At 40.8% G+C, this 20,281-nt stretch overlaps 3 protein-coding genes across 4 annotated transcripts; 1 reads left to right on the plus strand and 2 right to left on the minus strand.

Moving 5' to 3' along the window:
• Positions 1 to 2,288: 2,288 nt before the first annotated feature.
• LOC309327006 (olfactory receptor 10A2-like) lies at positions 2,289 to 6,375 on the plus strand (the record flags this gene model as incomplete). Its single annotated transcript, XM_081836038.1, has 2 exons — positions 2,289 to 2,303; positions 5,359 to 6,375. 2 exons carry the CDS (start codon positions 2,289 to 2,291, stop codon positions 6,373 to 6,375), a joined length of 1,032 nt encoding a protein of 343 aa, XP_081692164.1.
• A 1,122-nt stretch (positions 6,376 to 7,497) lies between these two features.
• Positions 7,498 to 16,111, minus strand: LOC309327007 (vomeronasal type-2 receptor 26-like; the record flags this gene model as incomplete). The annotated part of the gene is made up of 6 exons (XM_081836039.1): positions 7,498 to 8,399; positions 9,861 to 9,987; positions 11,958 to 12,185; positions 12,350 to 13,210; positions 14,264 to 14,555; positions 15,894 to 16,111. 6 exons carry the CDS (start codon positions 16,109 to 16,111, stop codon positions 7,498 to 7,500), a joined length of 2,628 nt encoding a protein of 875 aa, XP_081692165.1.
• A 2,080-nt stretch (positions 16,112 to 18,191) lies between these two features.
• On the minus strand, positions 18,192 to 19,893 carry LOC309327559 (putative CENPB DNA-binding domain-containing protein 1; the record flags this gene model as incomplete). Of its 2 annotated transcripts, none has more annotated exons than XM_081836860.1 (2): positions 18,192 to 18,431; positions 19,366 to 19,893. In XM_081836860.1, 2 exons carry the CDS (start codon positions 19,891 to 19,893, stop codon positions 18,192 to 18,194), a joined length of 768 nt encoding a protein of 255 aa, XP_081692986.1. The 2 variants fall into 2 exon arrangements, with proteins under 2 accessions (XP_081692986.1, XP_081692985.1); XM_081836859.1 differs by having other exon boundaries at positions 18,192 to 18,421; positions 19,356 to 19,893.
• Positions 19,894 to 20,281: the final 388 nt, after the last annotated feature.

Consider the following 20,281-nt stretch of genomic DNA (forward strand, 5'->3'; position numbering starts at 1 on the left):
TATCCCTAGGTGTGTCCACCCCACATATGATTCCATAAAACACCTTTCTATGAGAGAACTGAAACTTTGTGCATAGAGTCAAACTGTGTGTTGTTCAAAGTGTATGCCTATCAACCCAATAAATACTCTTCACACAGAGCTATGCAAAGGATTGGTTTATTGAAAGCAGTTACTAGAGACACCAACCAATTCAAATCAAGCTTGATTTCAGATTAAATCTCAGAATCACCACAACATTGTATAGCAATTTTATCTAAATCATTTTTCCTGTTTCCTGTGTTTGTTTGTTTGTTTGTTTGCAGCTAATGCATAGAGGGCCACTATGTGTGTTACAAAGCTATTTTTGTCACTCAAAAGAAAATGAACCATTTCTTTCTCTGGGACAACAGTAACTTCTCCACTAGCAGTAAACAAACAAAATGGCTTAATAATGAATTAGGAAGCTTCTTCCCCGGAATGATATACCCATTGACTTCATTTTGTCTATTTGGATAGATTTCCAAAATTGCTAATCATCACTGCTATGCCATCATTCATTGGGTGCAAACATTAAAACTGGGAAAGTTGTTTCTCACAGAAGGAATGTCCAGAGTGGCACCTGCGTAGTTTGCACTCTAAGAGGTTGGTTTTTGGGGAGTAGGGTAGGGCGATGCCCAGGGATGGCAGATACTAATGACGGCCTTCCTTGCCTCACCCTAATAAAAAACCCTTTTACCTTTTACCTAGAGCATCTATAAACTGTTTAGATGCCATGGCTCAGTGATTGGTTCTGGCCATTGCATCCATCGTCAAAATTGCCTCTAGTTATTTCTAGTTGTTTTTTCCTATCATATATATATATATATATATACATATACATACATACATATACACATACATATACACATACATACATATATACATATATATATATATATATATATATATATATATATATATATATATATACATATATATATATATACATACACAAATCACATCTCTATAGAACTTCCAGTTTTTCAGCACAATTACATGTAAGTGGAATGCATTAAAATAATACTTAAGGATTTAAAACCAGCTATGTTTTGAAGCAATCACCATCATGCTTTTGTGCCATTTTTAACACATATTTATTTCCTTTTCATCATGATTCACAACACATTTACACAGTATTTCTTACATGGGAAAAATTGCACAAAGGACTGTTTTTTTCTGTTTGTTTTTAAGTATTCTATGGTTAAGCATAGGAGGTTATGCTAGTTGGTCTTTAATACATATGGGGGTATAACATTGAATTATTACATTTGTGGTATATATGTGTGTGTGTTCTAAATAATATACATAACTAACAAACAATCCTAAATAAATTCTAAAGCATGTATTTATGTATTTCCCCTTCATTTGGCTTTTAAGAATTATTCAATGCAAAGAAGTCAAAAATATACACAGTATACAAAATGCATCACTTATTAAAAAGGGCGAAAGGGTTGTTATACTGTCATTTAATTTCTTTCAAACTTGGTGCTAATCTTATGCAAAGGTCATACTCTATATGTTTACATTGTTCAAGCTGCCTCAAAGGAATCAGCAAAGTAATTTCTTTAACTCAACTTTTCTTCCTCTTCAAAAAGTTCACTTGGCTGACGCTATCTCAGTTAGAAACAGCTTTCCTTTGGGAATAAATATTGTAGTGTGTGACATTCACTTTATATTTTAATGTCAATTGTAGTATAATGTCTAAGTCAATGCACTAGAATCAACTTTGATGTATAATGGGACGTTAAATATAATCTGTGATTCGTCTGATTTTGATTTGGTGATGAAGTGATCAAACCTTAATTCAGAGTTAGTTTCTAAAATATCAAAAGTGGGAGGAGGATCAAATATACAGCTCCCCGGCCTGAAACACTTTTAAATGAATTATTTGTAGCCTCTCGGAAAATCAAGAAATAGTTACATGGGACATTTTTTATAATGGTAAGCTATTTTAAATTTATCTTTAATAAGTTTAATTTCAGAGGTTCATATCACAGCACTTTTATTTTATTCAGCATGTTTTATTTCAAGTTATAGCCATTCAGTGTTACATCTATCTGCAGATCTTTTCATAGTTTTCACTAATTTACCCTAAAGGCAGGTAATACTAGTAAATCTTTAGGACATTTCAACTCAGATCCTAGTAACACCTGTGTTTTTTTATGCTTGTTTATTTTGCCCGGTGCCTTTGTGGCCAAGTGTCTGCATGTTCTAACATGATAAAACTTCAGCAACTCCCATGGTCAAGAAGCTTTGGAACCTTCTTGATCATGGACCTTTTGAAAGTAAGAAAGAGCTTGGGATCAGTCTAACTCACACATGCATACTCAGGATTGCATGATTGCCACCTTGTGTGAATGGGCAATGGAAGGCATATCAGGGGAATCAGGACACATATCCAGCTGTTGGCAAATGAAAAAAAATATATGCAAGTGTTGCACATAGTATCTTTGAAACTGCTATAACATAACGGTTACCATTACCACATGTTGCAAGAGTGATTTTCATTAGTTAATCATTAATTGGATGGAGAAGTAACTGGCACATTGTGATTTGCTCATTTGAGCTGAAGAAAGTGATGAACAGCAAACTCCAAAGCACATTCACTCAGAAGTTAAGTTTCCTACGAGCATTTCCTCAGTGCTTTCTGTTTGAGTAAGTGTGCATATGATTGTGGCCCCAATGAAATTCATGTTTTGATTATTAAGACTCTGCACACACTACATAAGAGTAACCTCCACTGAAGGTACTGCAACTTATATCTAAATAACCAATGTGTATGACTGCATTTCATGTGTCATTCATTTCAGTAGAATGGTAAGCAACTGTGTAGAAATGAAAGGCAGAATGATCACTTCAGTTGATTTCCCTGTTATTTGGATTGCAGAGCCTCCAAGTGTCCCTATTTTGCAGGGACGTCCCTGATTTAGAGAAGCCATCCCAATTTCTCATTTGATCCCAGAATGTCCCACTTTTCCTTAGGATGTCCCTATTTTCATTGGAGAAATGTTGGGGGTATGGAGTTAGGCAACCCCCAAACTGTCTGAAAGCAATCCTTTTAAAGGGAAGGTTTTTTTTTAATGTTTAATGTTTTATTATGGTTTTTATATATGTTGGAAGCTGCCCAGAGTGGCTGGGGCAACCCAGTAAGATGTGTGGGGTATAAAAACTACATTGTGCAATATACTGATTATATGCTGTGAAATCCTATTCATAATTACTCAGAAGTTGGATTGTGATATATGTGTGGGTATTGTCATATGTGTGGGGGCCCTGTTTCCACCAGGCAATTCATGGCGATATAGTATTCCTGTTAAAGCACTGGATTGCCCCAGATTATTCTGATTTTCTACAGCGTTGCTTAAGCAATTTGACTCCAATTGAATATGACCTGGTGGGTTAAACTTCCTTACCTGGTGGAAATTGTGTATCTTTGAAAGATGCAGTGCAGTTATTGACAGTTCTGAAGGGAAATGCATAAATACTTTTTTGAAAGCATTTCAAATGAAATGAACAGGAACTGAAAGGAACTGAAATTAAGGATAAAAATGTATAAAAATACCTCTACTCGTTCACACTGCACAATAGTACATAGCACTGGATAAAATTTTCTGCTATAAATGTCTCCTCTCAAATATACAAGAAAAAGCAAGTCCTCTTAAATGAATATTCCTTCAGAACATGAGAGGGGAAATTGTGTCTTTGTTGAGCTGTGATAAATATATTGCATGGCCAGGCAGAGACCCCCTGACCCCAGGCGACACCTGGGTGGAGTAATGACTCATGACAACATGTTATGGGATTAAAATTGGCCACAATAAACTTTCAGATGTAGGGAGACCTTGACTTAGGCATTGGGCGTTTATTCCTCCCAGTCCCCAGCCGAGGATCTGGGGAACACCAGGGTTATGTAATCTGTGTGGGGTTAGGGCTGGCTCTGGAAGACGTATGTTTAAGCAGAGAGCCCCCCCCCCATTTCATTGCAACACAGGGGAGAGCACTGACAACCTTTCAGCGTATGGCCAGTGACTCCCCTCATCACAACCTCTTTAACGGGGAAGCCTGGGATTGCCGCCACGGGGGGGGGATAAGTCACCGCTCCCCCCCCCCGCCATTTAGGGAAGATAGAGTAAAGGATTCCACCCAAGGCCTGAAACCGCCAAAGTTGTGACATTTTGCTGTGGGGAAGGCAAAACCTGCCAATGCAGGGAAATTCCTCCCCGGTCCTTCAACAGCAACCATTAATGACTGCAGTGGCACCTGCATACTTGTAAAGAAGAGGTAACCTGCAATAAGGCAGCATAAACTGAGGGAGGGTCGGGCGGGAGAAGCTGTGGAGCTGACTGAGGGCTCCCAGGTAAGTTCCACCCTCTAATGTGTGTGCAGGGCGGTCCCAATCCTACCTGGCCCATTCCCCTGGCAACGTCTCCCCAGCTGGGATTGGTTAATTGTTTAAGGTTAGGCAGGAACCTCCAGGTATCCAGTTTGGGGAGGCAAAGGTGGGCTGCATTGCGGAGAATCGCGTAGGCTTGGGGGGGGGAGGCTGCGCATGACCACACAAACAGTGCCCCCCCATTTCATGTGGAGAGTAGCCATTTCCATTACAATGTTATTTTCATCCAAATTGATTTAATGGCTTTATTATTATTTGTTGAGTCCAGATGCTCATCATGGCATTACAGACTTGGGGAAAATTGCAAGTTTTGTTGTCAGAGAAATGAATAGGAGTAAAACGGAGAGAAAACAACAATTTTTGTGTCCATATTTTGACTTTTTGAAATATGGCAACCCTACCTTGCTCCTATATCCATATGATAAAGCTACAGAACTACAATCATTTGCATGCTTGTGTAGGAGTAAACCACATCAAATAAATTAATCCAGGGGCTTCTAACTGACCATGTGTAGGATTTCAGGGTCTATACTAAGAATTACTGGCCTGTTACAAAATGTGTACTAAGCCCAAACTCCAAATATTTTTCCAGATCCCTGGTGGATATGAGGCCATAGCAGCTCATGCTGGATTGCAACCCTCTCTCAGTGTGCCTGCACAGCCCCTAAACTGACATTGTATATATACCCAGCATCAGCCAGATAAGTTGTAGCAGTTTTAGGACAGTGATTCCAAAACTCTGGACAACAACACAGGCTACTAATTATTGTTTCTTCTCTATTTAATAACATAGTACATAGGATATTCTGAAAGAAGCAGCTAGAAATACTTTCTATGGTCTGAACTGTACTTTTATTTTATTCCATATAACTGTAACCATTTTACTGTTGTTGTAGTAGTTGTTATTGTTTCTCTTCTCTTTGTTATAATTCTTTTGTTGCATTCAGATGCTCATTTTACTAGAAAACAATCAAACAACCATCACAGAATTTATTCTCTTGGGATTCGGGAATCTTCATGGTCTACAAATCCTTCTATTTGTGACATTCTTGGCTATCTACCTGATTACAGTCTCTGGCAACATCCTCATATTGATTACTGTATCACTCAGCCGAGGCCTTCACACACCCATGTATTTCTTCCTGTTAAATTTCTCTTTCCTGGAGATATGGTATACAACCTCAGTTGTCCCAAAGATGCTGAAGACTCTTCTTAAAGTACGTGAAGCCATCTCCTTCTCTGGTTGCATTACCCAGTTTTATTTCTTTGGCTCCATGGCAGTTGTTGAATGCTATCTCTTAGCAGTGATGTCTTATGATCGGTACTTAGCCATCTGCAATCCGCTTCGCTACACAACCATCATGAACATCAAAGTCTGCTTTCAGATGGCAGCTGGTTCCTGGATAAGTGGATTCCTGACTCCCATAGTGACTATCGTGCTAACTTTCCGATTGCCGTTCTGTGCCTCCAATGAAATTGACCATTTCTTCTGTGATTTAAGCCCTATTATAAAGCTCTCCTGTGCTGACCCTCATATAGCAGAGATGACCACATTCATTTTAGCATCCATGGTGACAATGGTCCCCTTTCTTCTCACTTTGGCTTCATATTCCAAAATTATTTCGACTGTTTTGAGAATTCCATCTGCCAAAGGGAAGCAGAAAGCTTTCTCCACATGTTCCTCTCACCTCATTGTGGTGACACTGTTCTATGTCACTTTAGGTACTGTTTATGCAGCCCCATCAGCAAAACAGTCACCCATTCTCAATAAACTCTTCTCTTTGTTGTACACTGTCATCACACCCATGTTCAACCCCATGATCTATAGTCTGAGAAACAAAGATGTCAAAGAAGCCCTGTGGAAACTCATCTATAAAGAACCTTATTGTCCATGCATGGCCACCACTGTGGAACCAGAGGCAGCATATAAGGGAACTCCTATAGAAGTGGCAATAGACCAGTGATCCTTACTTCTAATAAGTGAGGTATTGTTTGCTTTGAAGGGACAATTTACTCATTCATCCCAATCGTTTAATTTTAGAAAGATTTAGTATTAATTTCTATTGCGTTTCTGCATAGGCAGTTACTTGGGTCTATAAATCAGGGATCCCAAGCCATGTGGCTGCCAAATCTCCTTCCCACACCCCAAATGCCAGGGCTATATGGAGGCAGAATAGATGTAAAACACTTTAATCAGAATTGGAATTAAAGGTATCATCATTTTTTTTCTTTAATTGCTCCTTCTATTCAGAGCCAGTATGGTGTAGTGGTTAAGAGTGGTGGACTTGTAATCTGGTAAACTGGGTTTGCTTCCCCGCTCATCCACATGCAGCTGTTGGGTGACCTTGGGCTAGTCACACTTCTCTGAAGTCTCTCAACCTCACTCACTTCACAGTGTTTGTTGTGGGTGAGGAAGGGAAAGGAGATTGTTAGCCACTTTGGGACTCCTTAAGGGAAGTGAAAGGTGGGATATCAAGTCCAAATTCCTCCTCCTCCTCCTCCTCCTCCTCCTCCTCCTCCTCCTCTTCCTCCTCCTCCTCTTCTCTGTTCTACATTCTACTGTTCCTCATTTTCAATTGAACTAGAATGTCTAACACTGACATAATATATGCAGTTTGCCATAACATACAGTCCGTTTAGCCAAATTGCTTCCCCCACTAATCTCCAAGGTTACACTCAGACATAAAATGTTTTGATGCATTTTGATGTTATTAAAAGTATGTTTCCATCACTTTTTTTGTTTGGTCTTACATTGATATGAAAATCAAATATATATAAAAATTAGGGCTGCCTTATGACCAGATTTACCCAGACATTATTGGGATTTCAAAGGTGGAATTGATATCTGGGGAGGATTTTCTGAAAGGAGACACCTTGTCAAGTCAATGATACAAACGTGTTTTATTGGCGTTTTTGTAAGGGGGGGGGGAGCTCAACAATTTTATTATGTTGATTAGAGAGAGCTGGTGTTTTAGTAGCATCCAATGTAGAAGAAAAATCAACATTAAATTAATATAAAATGAAGAAGCAGTTTTTAATTAGCATAACCCTGGTTCACCAAACTATAGAAACAAATATTTAATTCTTTAGTTGGTTCTTCGTATTAGCTGTTCCCTTTTGTTCAACTCAGGCTTCAACAAAATAATGTAGCATTTGGGAGAAAAGATGCAGACCAACAATCCAGCACTGGAGGCTAAGATAGAAAAGATCTCCACAGCTACCATGTATTTCTCCTTGGTGCTCAAGTAGGTTGGAACAAAGGATAACCACACACTGCAAAACACTAACATGCTAAAAGTGATAAACTTGGCTTCATTGAACGTGTCGGGTAACTTCCTGGCAAGGAAGGCCAAAGTGAAGCTGGCAATGGCCAGGAAACCAATATAGCCAAGGACACAATAAAACATAATCACAGTCCCCTCATTACATCCAAGTATTATTTCTTCAGCCATTGAGTGTACATCAGCCTCTGGCAATGGGGGAGAGATTGCCAGCCACACAATGCAAATGCTTCCTTGTATAAGGGAGCAAGAAAGTACAATGGAATTGGCCAGCCTCTTTCCCACCCATTTCCTCATTCTGGATCCTGGCTTGGTGGCCATGAAAGCCAGAACCACAGTGAGGGTTTTTGCCAGCACACAAGAAACAGCCACTGAGAAGATGATGCCAAAAGCAGTTTGTCGGAGGAGACACGTCACCTTCTGAGGCTGTCCAATGAATAGCAATGCAGAAAGGAAGCAGAGCAGGAGGGAGAGGAGGAGAGTGTAAGTGAGCTGCCGGTTGTTGGCTTTGACAATGGGAGTGTTGTGGTTCTTCATAAATGTGAAGAGGACTAGAATGGTGACCAAAGAACCGGAAAGAGCAGAAATGGCTAAACTGAGCCCCACAGGTTCTTTAAAAGCCAAAAAGCTTATTTTCTTGGGAATACAGAAATTATGGTTTTTATTTGGGTAAGTTTGGTCTGAACATGTAGCACAGTCACTCATATCTGAAAAGGAAAATATTTGGCATAATCTCACAAACATGCTGTTAATCTCAAGAGCAGCCAATTTTACAATTTAAATTGGAGAAGAATAAGTTATTCATCCTGTAAAATGTAGTGTGACTACAATAATTAAGGCTGAGTCTTTCTAAAGTGGAAAGTGTCAAATTCTTCCCAGCTTTAAGGTTTTAAGCAGCCATTTTTTTTAAAACTGGAAAACCAAGCAAACAGAAATGATACCACAGAGCCCTGTTATGCATGTTTGCTTATTGCACTAGTAATCTGCATTTCAATGCTTCTACCAAGGCTGTTATACACATGCAATTCAAATTAGCTGACAAAAGCAATTGAAATACAACATATGGCTGGAAGGAAGTATATCTTGTTACAAAGTTAAAAGACCTCTGACAGTTAAGTCCATTCATGAACGACTCTGGGGTTGCGGCGCACAACTTGCTTTACTGTCTGAGGGAGCTGACATTTTTCCACAGGCAGTTTTTTTCGGGTCATGTGGCCAGCATGAGTAAGCTGCTTCTGGTGAAACCAGAGCAGTGCACGGAAATGCTGTTTACCCAGTGGTGGAGCTTCATGCTTCAGCACCGGGGGCGGAGACCAGGCGGGTGTGGGGTTGGCGCGTGTCCTGGGGATGTGGTGCCCAGCGTGGGAGGGAGGGCAGCTGTGATGGCACCCCACCAGGATCGTGCTGCCAGGGGCGTTGTGCTTCCCCCGCACTCCTCTTCCTCTGCCAGTGCATTTACCTTCCCACCAAAGCGGTACCTATTTATCTACTTGTATTTTGATGTGCTTTCAAACTGCGAGGTTGGCAGGAGCTGAGACCGAGCAACGGGAGCTCACCCCGTCGCGGGGATTTGAACCGCCAACCTTCCGATCAGCAAACCCTAGGCTCTGTGATTTATACCACAGCACCACCCACGTCCCTTATACCTGCATCCCTTAAATAATTCCTGCAATTTCAGCATATTAAGTTACAACACAAATACAGTGGTACCTCTGGTTTCAGACAGGATCCATTCTGGAGCTCCAGTCAGATCCAGAGGTTTCCGCAAACGGAGGGACCGTTTCTGCGCGTACACACACAGCAAAAACCCAGAAATATACTTCCTGGTTTGCTGCTTACATATCCTGAAGTTTATGTAAGCGGAGGAATACGTAAGCGGAGGTATGGCTGTACAATTTTAAAGATTAACAAAATTGCAAATGCATTTAGTACTGAATGCTAATGACATGGAAATGGTAAAGAAACCTCCCTCTAAATTTTGCATCTACTGTTACATCTTTTAAAAGGCCACATAAAAAAATCAAAATTATTAGCTAACAATGTTTGGAAAATGGAATAAAGTGTTATCTGAATGCAGTCCTAGTGTATACACACATCCTTATGCATTTTTAGCTTTGTTTCTCTGAATTTCAGGCAATTTTCCTCTTTCTATATGCATAATTGCTTACCCTTCTGGTCTGAAATTTTCCCTTCTGGACAGGGGATGCAGTCGTAGCAACAAAATGGCTTCCCTTCCTTCAATTTCTTGCTTGAACCAGGATTGCACTTCTTACTGCATACAGAAATAGGCCTTGCCTAATCCATGAATGAAAAAAGAGAATCTAGAGCTTGGAATCCTTGAGAACTTGTAGGTGGTCAACCGTAAATTGTTACCTTAATTTTAACTGAACTTTTGGTTACAATATAAAATTGTTGATGCAGGTGCACCTTGTCTAGAATGCACTTATGTTAAGCAGGTAACCTGTTGCCATTTTCTCGAATTGAAGCAGTTTGGAGAAGACAGAGAGTGTGTGTGTTGATTGTTCAAAGCTGCTTTCAGAAACAGAAGGGTGGTCATTAATGGTGGCTGCATTCCAGGAAAAAGCAATTTACTGCTCCCCTGCATCTAGCACAAGTTTCCCCAACCTCACCCCTCCAGATATTTTTGGCCTACAAGTCCCATAATACCTAGCTAACAGAACCAGTGGTCAGGGATGATGGGAATTGTAGTCTCAAAACATCTGGAGAGCCAAGGTTGAGGAAGCCTGATCTAGCACCTGAAACAATTATCTAATGCTGCCTTATGATCTTGCCAATTCCACAATTAAGGACAGTGCTTATGGCCATTTTGTTCCATCTGAATAATATAACTCCCATTAATAGTCTCAACCCCAATTTTCAATCAATTTTCAGAAAAACAGCTTTTTTAAAAAGCAACATGCATTTATAATGGCATGGACTGTACTCTCGCTTTGTCACTGAGACTACCCAATATAGTGGGACAGCTGGAATCAATGTGTTACAGAGTATTAATTGTTGTCTTGATAGAAGCAAGCGGGAAATAAAGATTTCCCCTTCAGAGAGTAGAAGACAACTATGAGGTAAGGCTAACTGGTTTGTTCACCACCCTCCCTCTTACTGCAAAGACTTCAAACAGCTGTCAGGAATTATTGCATGTATCAAATACTTAAAGGTGACATATAGTTTAGTCCTATGGACGAAATTTGAATTTTAACTATTTTGGTGATATTCAGTGATGTAGTAATCTGAGCAGCCTCACTGAAATCAGTGTGTGTGTTTGGATTCCCAGGTGCATGATGCCTGCAGCCCAGTGAGGGGGAAACCAGAAATAAGATGGTTAATGGGTTGAAATAGGCCAAAACATTATTGATTACAGATGTAGGTTTTGGCAAAGTGATTGGGAATGTAACTAGTATTAAGGAATATACCTCCTGGTTGATACGCAAGGTAGGATCAGTCCTAACCGGAGGTTGCCCACTGACATGCACCAGGTGTTAGGATCCTGCCAGGAGTGCCATTGGAAATGATGCTATGGCCCACGGGGGTCATTTAACCAGCCCATGGGTCTCCCCTGAACCGAGCCACCCACTCGGTGAGTCCCCACTCACTGCGCTAAACAAGTGCAGCACAGCTTGGTGACTCGCACTCAAGCACTTGCACAATCCAGCCCATGGAGGGATCTCCACTGGAGTGAACCGCCACAGGCAAGGTAAACCTTGCCGACCCCTGCTATGGCCCATCGGCCCCAATGAGGGCAGACAGACAATAATAACCCTTCATGGGTGGGTGGTGAATCTGGTGGGAATCCAAGAAGTGGGACTCCAGGTGTGATTCTATTTTACAGGGCTGCAAGCCCACCTTCCTACAGGCACCTAATTGGCCTATTTCAACGGGCCAATGTCTATACAGCTAGGCGGAAGGAATGTGCACCCCACCCCCAGTTGCGCAGGAAGGGAAACATGGTCCCTGGGATCATGCTGTGGCCTTACCGGACAGCAAATGCTGCTTCTGCAGAGCCCCAAGTAAGCAGAGACTGACCTCAAGTAATGATAATTATTTTACATATATTAAATGTAAAGGATGCATATTTGTTGTTCCTCCAACAACTTCTCAATAAAAGAAATCTAAAGCACATCCCCTGTTTCAGAACTTCACATTTAATTTCTTTAATCAACTCATGAATTCTTTGTAACATTCAAGCACATCATTGTCCAGTGAAACTATGTTTACAATCAGGACTTAAAATACTGATAATTTGATTGTACCTGATTAAACCACTTGTGCCATGTTATAGCATCCTCATGGATGGTGAACATCTTCCCCGAAGATGTCTGGGGATCCATTCTCCCAACTTTAACTTTACGAAAGGATTGGTTTTGCGAAGCAATCCAATTAATAACATCAAGCCCAGCTTCCAACTCCCCCTTCTGGTTGAAGGAAACTGTGTCTCCCACACTATTATTAAATGACACTCCTCTGAGGAAATGATGAAACTAGATTTTGAAAAGAGAGAAAAGAGAGGTATACGTCAGTCTTACAAATAAAGAGAATGTTAACTGCATCTCAAAAGGACCAGAACCATCACAGAGATAGTTTACTGAACCGTTTTGACACCAATTTATGGCACATGGTCTCAAGGGAAATCTGGCCACATTACCTGCCACAGCTGATAAACCTGAGATGTCAGCTTATTATTGTCTTCCAGTAATCTTGAATTGAGTCTGGATGAGGACATGGCATGGAGAGCATGTGCCATGGCATAAACAGCATTGTATATACAGTAGCTATGGCCCGTCATGCTCATTTCAAAAAAAGGTGTAGGAAGCATTTCCAGGTTCTCCTCTCCAGTGCAAATATTCTGATCCATAACATCTGTGACTGTACTAGGGAAGACACAAGCAAAGGCTTGTTGCCAGAAATCCTTGATGAAAAAATCACCATCTGTGTTGGAGGGACTTATGTGTTCAAGAAATCTGTGAAATTCTGGTAGAGCATTAGAATGAATTGTGAAAGACAGAGCCCCATGGATTATTTGTGTATCCCAAGTCCTTTGATAAACTGCAGAAGTCAGCTCCATCTGGGCTGTCATTATCCACACTTTACCTCTTGCATCCTCTCCTATCTCTTCTTCTTCTGATAAATATGGAAACCATCTAAGAAATATCATTGAGTAAGATTCTCCATAGAGGACCATCACATTGGCTTTGCTACCCATTATTTTATCACATATTTTCGCACCCTCTTGTAACAAGTCTTTTAGCTCAGTGATGAAAGATACTTTGGGGATTCTTTCTATGAAGGCAAAACAGATACCACTAGAAGAAAACATTGGAACCACTGTTTGCACAAATTGTTCTCCATTCTCAAGTTCCATCGTAAGGAGCCCAATCCATATCCACTTGAAATGCAGAAGTAAGGAGAGAATCCCCTCATACTGAAGGGCTTCTTGGGGGACCATTTGGTAGAAGGAGAGGCCTGGAGTTTTATCATGCATGATGGGAGCAGGACCATATGTAAGCTAAAGGGAGGAGGGTGCAGAAAAGGAACAGAATGAATAGGAATGCTTTAATGGATATATCCAGTCAGTTTTTCTGCAACATTTAAAAATGTAGAGCAGCACAATAAACAAAACTGCAAAACTATGAGAACTACCTTATCCCACATGTCCCTATGTGACCGCTATAATATATGTTCTGCGTTTGTCAGAAGATTGGTTAGTTTGGCAGTGCCTTCACTTTGAAACACCCTGCCTGTTTTCGATCAAGCAGTTGGCTTCACTGTGGTCTTTTTAATTGCTGCTAAAAACATTTTTGTTTAAATTAGCCCTCTCAGTTGCTTAGAAAGCTGAGGTAAATTTATATTGTTGCAGTATTCTAACCTTTATATGTTTTAAGGTTTGGTTGTGATTTTTTTCTTTTTTCTTCTTCTCTTTTGAGGTTTCATTTGCATTCAAGTGGTTTTAAGTAATAATAAGTAAACAAATTGTCATGGCTTATGGAGTTGGGTCCCTATGCTTCAATTAATGATTGTAAAATATTTATAAAGATTGTGTTCTATTTCAGTTATGAATGGACACTCTCAAATGGAATTCTGAGAGCTGGAGCTGGAGGACTGTATATATGATTCTTGATAAAGGAGATGAATGACCTTTGCTTCCCTGGTGTCACTTGTATATTCTTGCCCAAAAGATTTGTGGCTGATTTCATATATTTCTCAATAATTGTCTTCTATGAAGCTTAACAAAGCTGCAACTCTGTTAAATCACATTGTTCTCTGCTCTGAGTTAATGCATCTAACCACCTTTTGGAAAGTGCCCGGCTACATTCAAGCTGATCCTCAATTTTCTATAAGTTCAGATGATGAAAAAACTAGAGGAATGAAAAAGCATGTTGTTTTGTTTTTCTTAATTGTATTAATAAATTCAGGATTTTTTCTTTAATGTTATGCTTTATTCACAATACCAGTTTACATATTTTAGCATCTAAACCATAAAGTGAAACATGGTTGACAATACAAACATTAAGAGAAAACCTCCTTAAGCCCATAGTGCGCAGCACAGAGACTGTTATACCTGTGGAATTTTGTAGATATCCAAGACTGTTGCTGCATAAAGAGAGGTTAGGGGATCAAGTCCCCCAATGACACCTATCAAATCATTCTGAGTGTCACATTTGTAGTTGGGGACGAATCTGTCTGGGCTGGACGTAAGGAGCAGTGTGGCATGATAAGTCCCCCTTGCAATGAAATAGCTGTCAAAGATGTGGAAGCCCAAGGTTTTATTGGATAAGATCTGAGGGTTGCCATTGATCTCCTTTACTGCAAATGCCAAGGCCAGGATGTGCTGGTAATTCTTAGGCACCATGCTGGAATAAGAATTGCAATCCGCATCAGAAAGATATATTACATTGTGTAAAATTAGAATTACAGCATTTTAACCAATATAATAGTAATAATAATAATAATAATAATAATAATAATAATAATAATAATAATAATTAATAATGATGTTGAAACCAGCAATCCTGCTTTTTTTATTGGCCAAAATCTGAAATTTTGTATCTTGCTTTTCTAAAGTAGAAACACCGTCCCTGTATTGGCCAAAAGAATTTCAACATAATGCTTGACATCTTTCCCAGAAGTGAGAATGGATTCAGGTCTCATACTCAATTTTGGCCAAAGGACTGCTCATCAAAAATATGTGACTTGAAAAAATAAAATGTATAATGTAAATGGCATATTTAACTTAAAACCTGTGATTCTAACATTCACTTAATGTATAACAATAGGTTGTATTCATGACAGTAATCTTATGTAGGGCATGCATTTTTAAAGGCAATACTCTTTTCGCATAAGAGATGCTTAAAGGAAAATAACAAGGTTTTGTTTTTGGTAGCCAACCATTCTGAGCCATTAATCAGCATTTCACCTAATAATGGAAGTATTAGTGGTCAATAACCAAAATAATAAATTATCTAGTGCAGGGGGAGAGGATGGAGAGGATGTGAATATGAGATCAATAAGTACCATTATCAGGAATATATGAAGGTTAAAAAAAAGATGATGATGATGATTTAGGAATTAGGATTTAATTTCATTTACAGAATAAGGTAGACAATGGTTTTTAAAATTAATAGATATGCAGTTAGAATATTCAGGCTTATATGCCAATTAAATCAATTAATCATTATTATAGTCCTACTTATTTTATTGTTATGGTGAACAGGAAGTTTTAACCCATTCAGTATACCACTAATTGCACTGTTATTATTTTTCTATGATCACAATAATTAAACTTAGCATTTTGCATATTGCCCTTGCAACAAAACAAAACACAACATCAAATTGACCAAAGGAAAGGCAAAACTATTTGATTTCCCCCCCTAATGTGAAGTCCATTCATTTAATACATTTGGTGACCTATGCAACATCCTCATCTCTTTTCCTAAGATTGTGGAACACTGGCAGATGAGGTCTCTGTTCTCATTCATTCAGACAATGAATTCATCTCATTTATGTATCCTCAAAGTTTTCTCAACTGCTTCTCCTTCTACAGCTGGGCATTTGGGGAATTACTTGTTTTAATGTTTCTATTCTTTTTTTGAAAATAACAGAAGATACAGAACAAAAAATCAGTAAGGCACAGCTGCCAGATTTGAGTAATGGGGCTGACTAAACAAAGGGACAAAGGAAGAAGTCCTTACACCAGCTCTTCGGGCAATACCTGTGGGGGATCTTCAGCGAAGGCTAAGGCATTAGAGATGATGTAGCTGTGAGAAGCTATGCCACCAAGGATGAGGTCTCCTGACTTGTGATACTTGTGAAGTGGAGGGTGTGGATCATGAACATGACACTTCACAATGTGAGCCTTGCATGTTGTGTGAGGTGGCAGTACAAGAAGCACCACCAGAAATATCAGCATCCTGAGTACAAGGAAAAATCCCCACTCAAGGGCTATCACACTATGTCCACTGTCAACTCCCTTATTAGAGTATCTATAGTTTCAAAGGCAAATATAAATGCTCATTCAGTCTTTAAAGAAGTCTGAACCCTGAATAATATATTGTTAATCTCTAGGAGTAGCTCTAAACTCTAATTGGTATATTTACTAAATACCATGTTTCAAATTCTTTCCTATTCAGATTCCACAGGGAGTTTGATAGGCAGCAGAATTAATTATTGCCATTTTTGCAATGACAGGGTTTCACTGTAGAATAGCAGAAGGGAGCTAGTTTGTCACATTTGAACAAATTTCCCCCTAATTATTCTGGTATCAGAATAAGAGCAAATCATCAGATGTACAATACCATGGTCTAGAAATTGAAAACACGTGCACATGTATTAGGGGGACCACACTGAAGTTTCATACAGAACTTTATTAGCTCATTCTGGAAAATATCAAACACCCTCTCATAGATTAGAAATGTGGGCAAACTATTGGTAGGAGGAGTTATCAGTGTGTGTGTGTGTGTGTGCAGGGTGGTTTTGCTTACTTTTAACAAAGACATGCCTCTTCTCTAATCAGTAACTCAGTTGCCTTTAGAAACCCAACTGCTGAGTCCTTTGGAACTCTATACTCAAATGTTCCTGGGAAAGACAGTATGTAACTAGTGCTGTTTACATGTTACATAAAACAAGAAGCTTATATACCTGGGAATACAGAAATAGTGTTTTGTATTTGGCTAAGTTTAGTTTGAAAATGCAGGAACGTCAATCAGCAAGTGGAAAATATCTGTCTTGATCTCACAAACATGACCTTAATCTCAATAGCAAGCCCTTTCTTCTCATAGAAATATTAGTTGCAGTATCGTGATTGTGGAGATTTCTAGGGCTGCACACCAGTGTCAGCAGAAGACTGAACACAATCAGACCTATTCAGTGGAATCTGAGCTTCACAAGAGTCCTGTGAAAATAGCCCCTTATCTCCCTTGGGTGGGTCACCCAGAGTGATCTGCCAGTGGACTCTGCATTGGGAGGTTTACAGGGGTTTGCTTCAACAATATGTCCCTTACAGGGAACACAGTAGTGAAAGAGACCCAAGCAGGATTGAATCCACCACTCATTGCTGGAATGAGAATTGTTAAACTGTACCTTGCAGGAGTCAATGCTTCTGCTTTGGCTTGGAGAGGGGAAGGAAACACAAGTTCTCTTTCCACGTCATAACTGTTACAGTACAGTTTTAAAAATATTTATGACTGATTATATTACTATCCTGCATGTTTTCCCAAAGGAGCCCCAATTAAACATTAGCCCTGCATTCTCACAGTTGTTGGTAATTAAGCAGGCCGCTGTGGTGACCTTGTGCTGTTAGTATCTACAGATGATAGTGACTGATGGTCCACGCTTGCATTCAGTGGAAATTCTCTAATCTGGAAAGCAAGTTCATTTAATTCTTCCTCCTTGAAAATATATGTAATGGGTGCCAACCCAAAGATCCCTGTACTTATTTGCCAGGTTTCATTCTTTATTTTTATTTGATATTTTTGGTATTATTTCAGAATCATTGCATATTTATTCTAGAGACAAAGCGAAGCCATACCCAACAAACCCAGCAAAGCATCCCCTGGAAATTCCTGAAAGTACATTATAAAAGCCTGTATTTCCATACATATTGTTATCACTTCCATCATACAAAAGTTGCTTTTTTGCTTGACTGCAATCGTGCTAAATCAGTTTTGCTGCTTCATAACCATAACTCATTTCAGGCTACAGTGGTGCCTCGCAAGACGAAATTAATTCGTTCTGCGAGTTTTTTCGCCTAGCAAATTTTTCGTCTTGCGAAGCACGAAATCCCATAGGAATGCATTGAAAATCAATTAATGCGTTCCTATGGTCAAAAAAAGTCGAAACAAAGCCAAATTTGGTGCAAAAAGAGTTTATTAACTGCTCTTTAAAGTCACACATACTGTAAAGAGCATTTCAAAAATTGAAGGAACAATAAATTAAGTTTCTAAACATGACAGAAAAACATTTAAAAATCAACAGAGTGTACAGTACATTTTCTAAGACTCTGGGGGACCACTCGAAGAAGGTTCCTCTTCCACTCTTTGCTTCTTGCTGAAGAACCTGTCCATGGTCTGCTGCTTCATCCGCCTTTTCAGCACCTCCCTGAAAGGCGACATGACCCTCATATCAAAAGTGTTCACAAGGTCATGTGCCAGGCCCTTGTCAGGGTGGTGCCGCTGTGCAAAAGCCTGCACATCTTTCCACTTCAGGCAAATGTCCCTCAGTTCTTTGGAGGACAGCCGTTCCTCAGTTGCTTCCTCCTCTTCCAGCGAGGCCTGCTCCTGCGCAGCCTCTGCCTGCAGTTCAACCAGCTCCTGGGTGGTCAGCTTGTGGTCGTGCTCCTCCACCAGCTCGCTGACGCCCTCCTCTGTGACCTCCAGGCCCATGGTCCTCCCCAAGGAAACAATGTCCTGCACCACTGTTGACTCTGGTGCATCAGAGTCACTTGGTGCCACACAGTCCGGCCACAGGCTGCGCCAAGCACCAATTCCAATTTCTCTGGCTGATCCCGTTCCAGGCCATGGTGATCATCTTCAAGCAGGTGACGATGTCGAAGTGGTCCTTCCAGAATTCCCGCAGGGTGATGTTGGTGCAATCAGTCACCTCGAAGCATCGCCTGAAAAGCTCCTTGGTGTAGAGTTTTTTGAAATTGGCGATGAGCTGCTGATCCATCGGCTGGAGCAGTGGCGTGGTGTTAGGCAGCAGGAACATGATGCTGATGAAGCTGAACTCTTCCAACAAGTCCTCCTGAAGGCCTTTAGGATGAGCAGGAGCATTGTCCATCAGAAGCAAAGCCTTCAGTGGCAGGTCGTTGTCCAGCAGGTACTGTTTGACAGTAGGGCCAAAAGCAAGATTGACCCAGTCCACAAACAGCACACGTGTGACCCAAGCCTTACTGTTGGATCGCCACATGACACTCAGCTGCTCCTTGTCGACCTTGTGTTTCTTGAAGGCCCATGGGTTCTCCGAGTGGTACACCAGCAGGGGCTTGATCTGCAGGTCGCCACTTGCGTTGGCACAGAAGAGCAGGGTCAGACGGTCCTTCATGGGCTTGTGGCCAGGCAACTTGGACTCCTCCTGAGTGAGGAAAGTCCTTTTGGGCATCCTCTTCCAAAACAGCCCAGTCTCGTCGCAGTTGAAGACCTGCTGTGGAACGTAACCCTCCGTCTTCACAACCTCCAGGAACTCCGCTGCAAAGTCTTCAGCTGCAGAAACATCAGAACTGGCAGCCTCTCCATGCCTGACCACGCTGTGGATTCCAGATCTTGTCTTGAACCGGTCAAACCAACCTCTGCTTGCCTTGAAGACTTCTGGCTCGCCTGAGGTTCCTGGCTGTTCTGGGACGAGGTCTGCGTGCAAGGCCTTGGCATTCTCACAAATGACGGCCTCAGTCACTGTGTCCCCTGCATGCTGCTTCTCTTCTAACCAGATGAGCAGCAACTTCTCCACCTCCTCCAGAACAGCTGGGCGGTTCTTCACGATCCTGGTGACTCCCTTGGCTGCATCAGTCGCAAGGATCTTCTCCCTCATCTTCAGGATGGTCCCGATGGTCGATGGATTCCTCCCATACTCCCTGGCAAGGTCTGTCACACGCATTCCACCATCGTGCTTCCGGATGATCTCCTTCTTCATTTCCAGCGTAACCTTCTCCTTCTTCCTCTTGCCGGCCTCTGCAGCAGCAGTCTTCTTGGGTCCCATGGCAGCACAGCTCCTACCTTCGCAACCCCCCCCAAAAAAACAGTGCTTCACATCCAAAAAATTCAAAAGCAACCAGCCACCCACCACACAGAAATTCAAACCCAGATTTTTTTAAAAAAACAAAACAAAACAGCAGAGTGGCCCAATGGTCACAAAAAATCAGAAAAATGCAGAAAAAAACACACAAGCTTCCAGATTCTTGCAAACCCCTCCCCAACACCAAGTCCTTGAATTCCAAACACCCCAACCCAAAATCCAACCCCCCCCAAAAAAAAGTTTTAAAAGTTTAACTTACCAAATGGCTGCAAAAGAAGTTTTGGAAAAGCTTCAAAAATCACCAAGTCATGCTTCCGGGTTAGCGCCATCGGCAATGTTGGAGCTCCTCTGA

This window comes from Podarcis erhardii (genome assembly GCF_964252035.2).
Source record: "Podarcis erhardii genome assembly, chromosome: 13".
In the NCBI taxonomy this organism is placed as follows: Eukaryota; Metazoa; Chordata; class Lepidosauria; order Squamata; family Lacertidae; genus Podarcis; species Podarcis erhardii.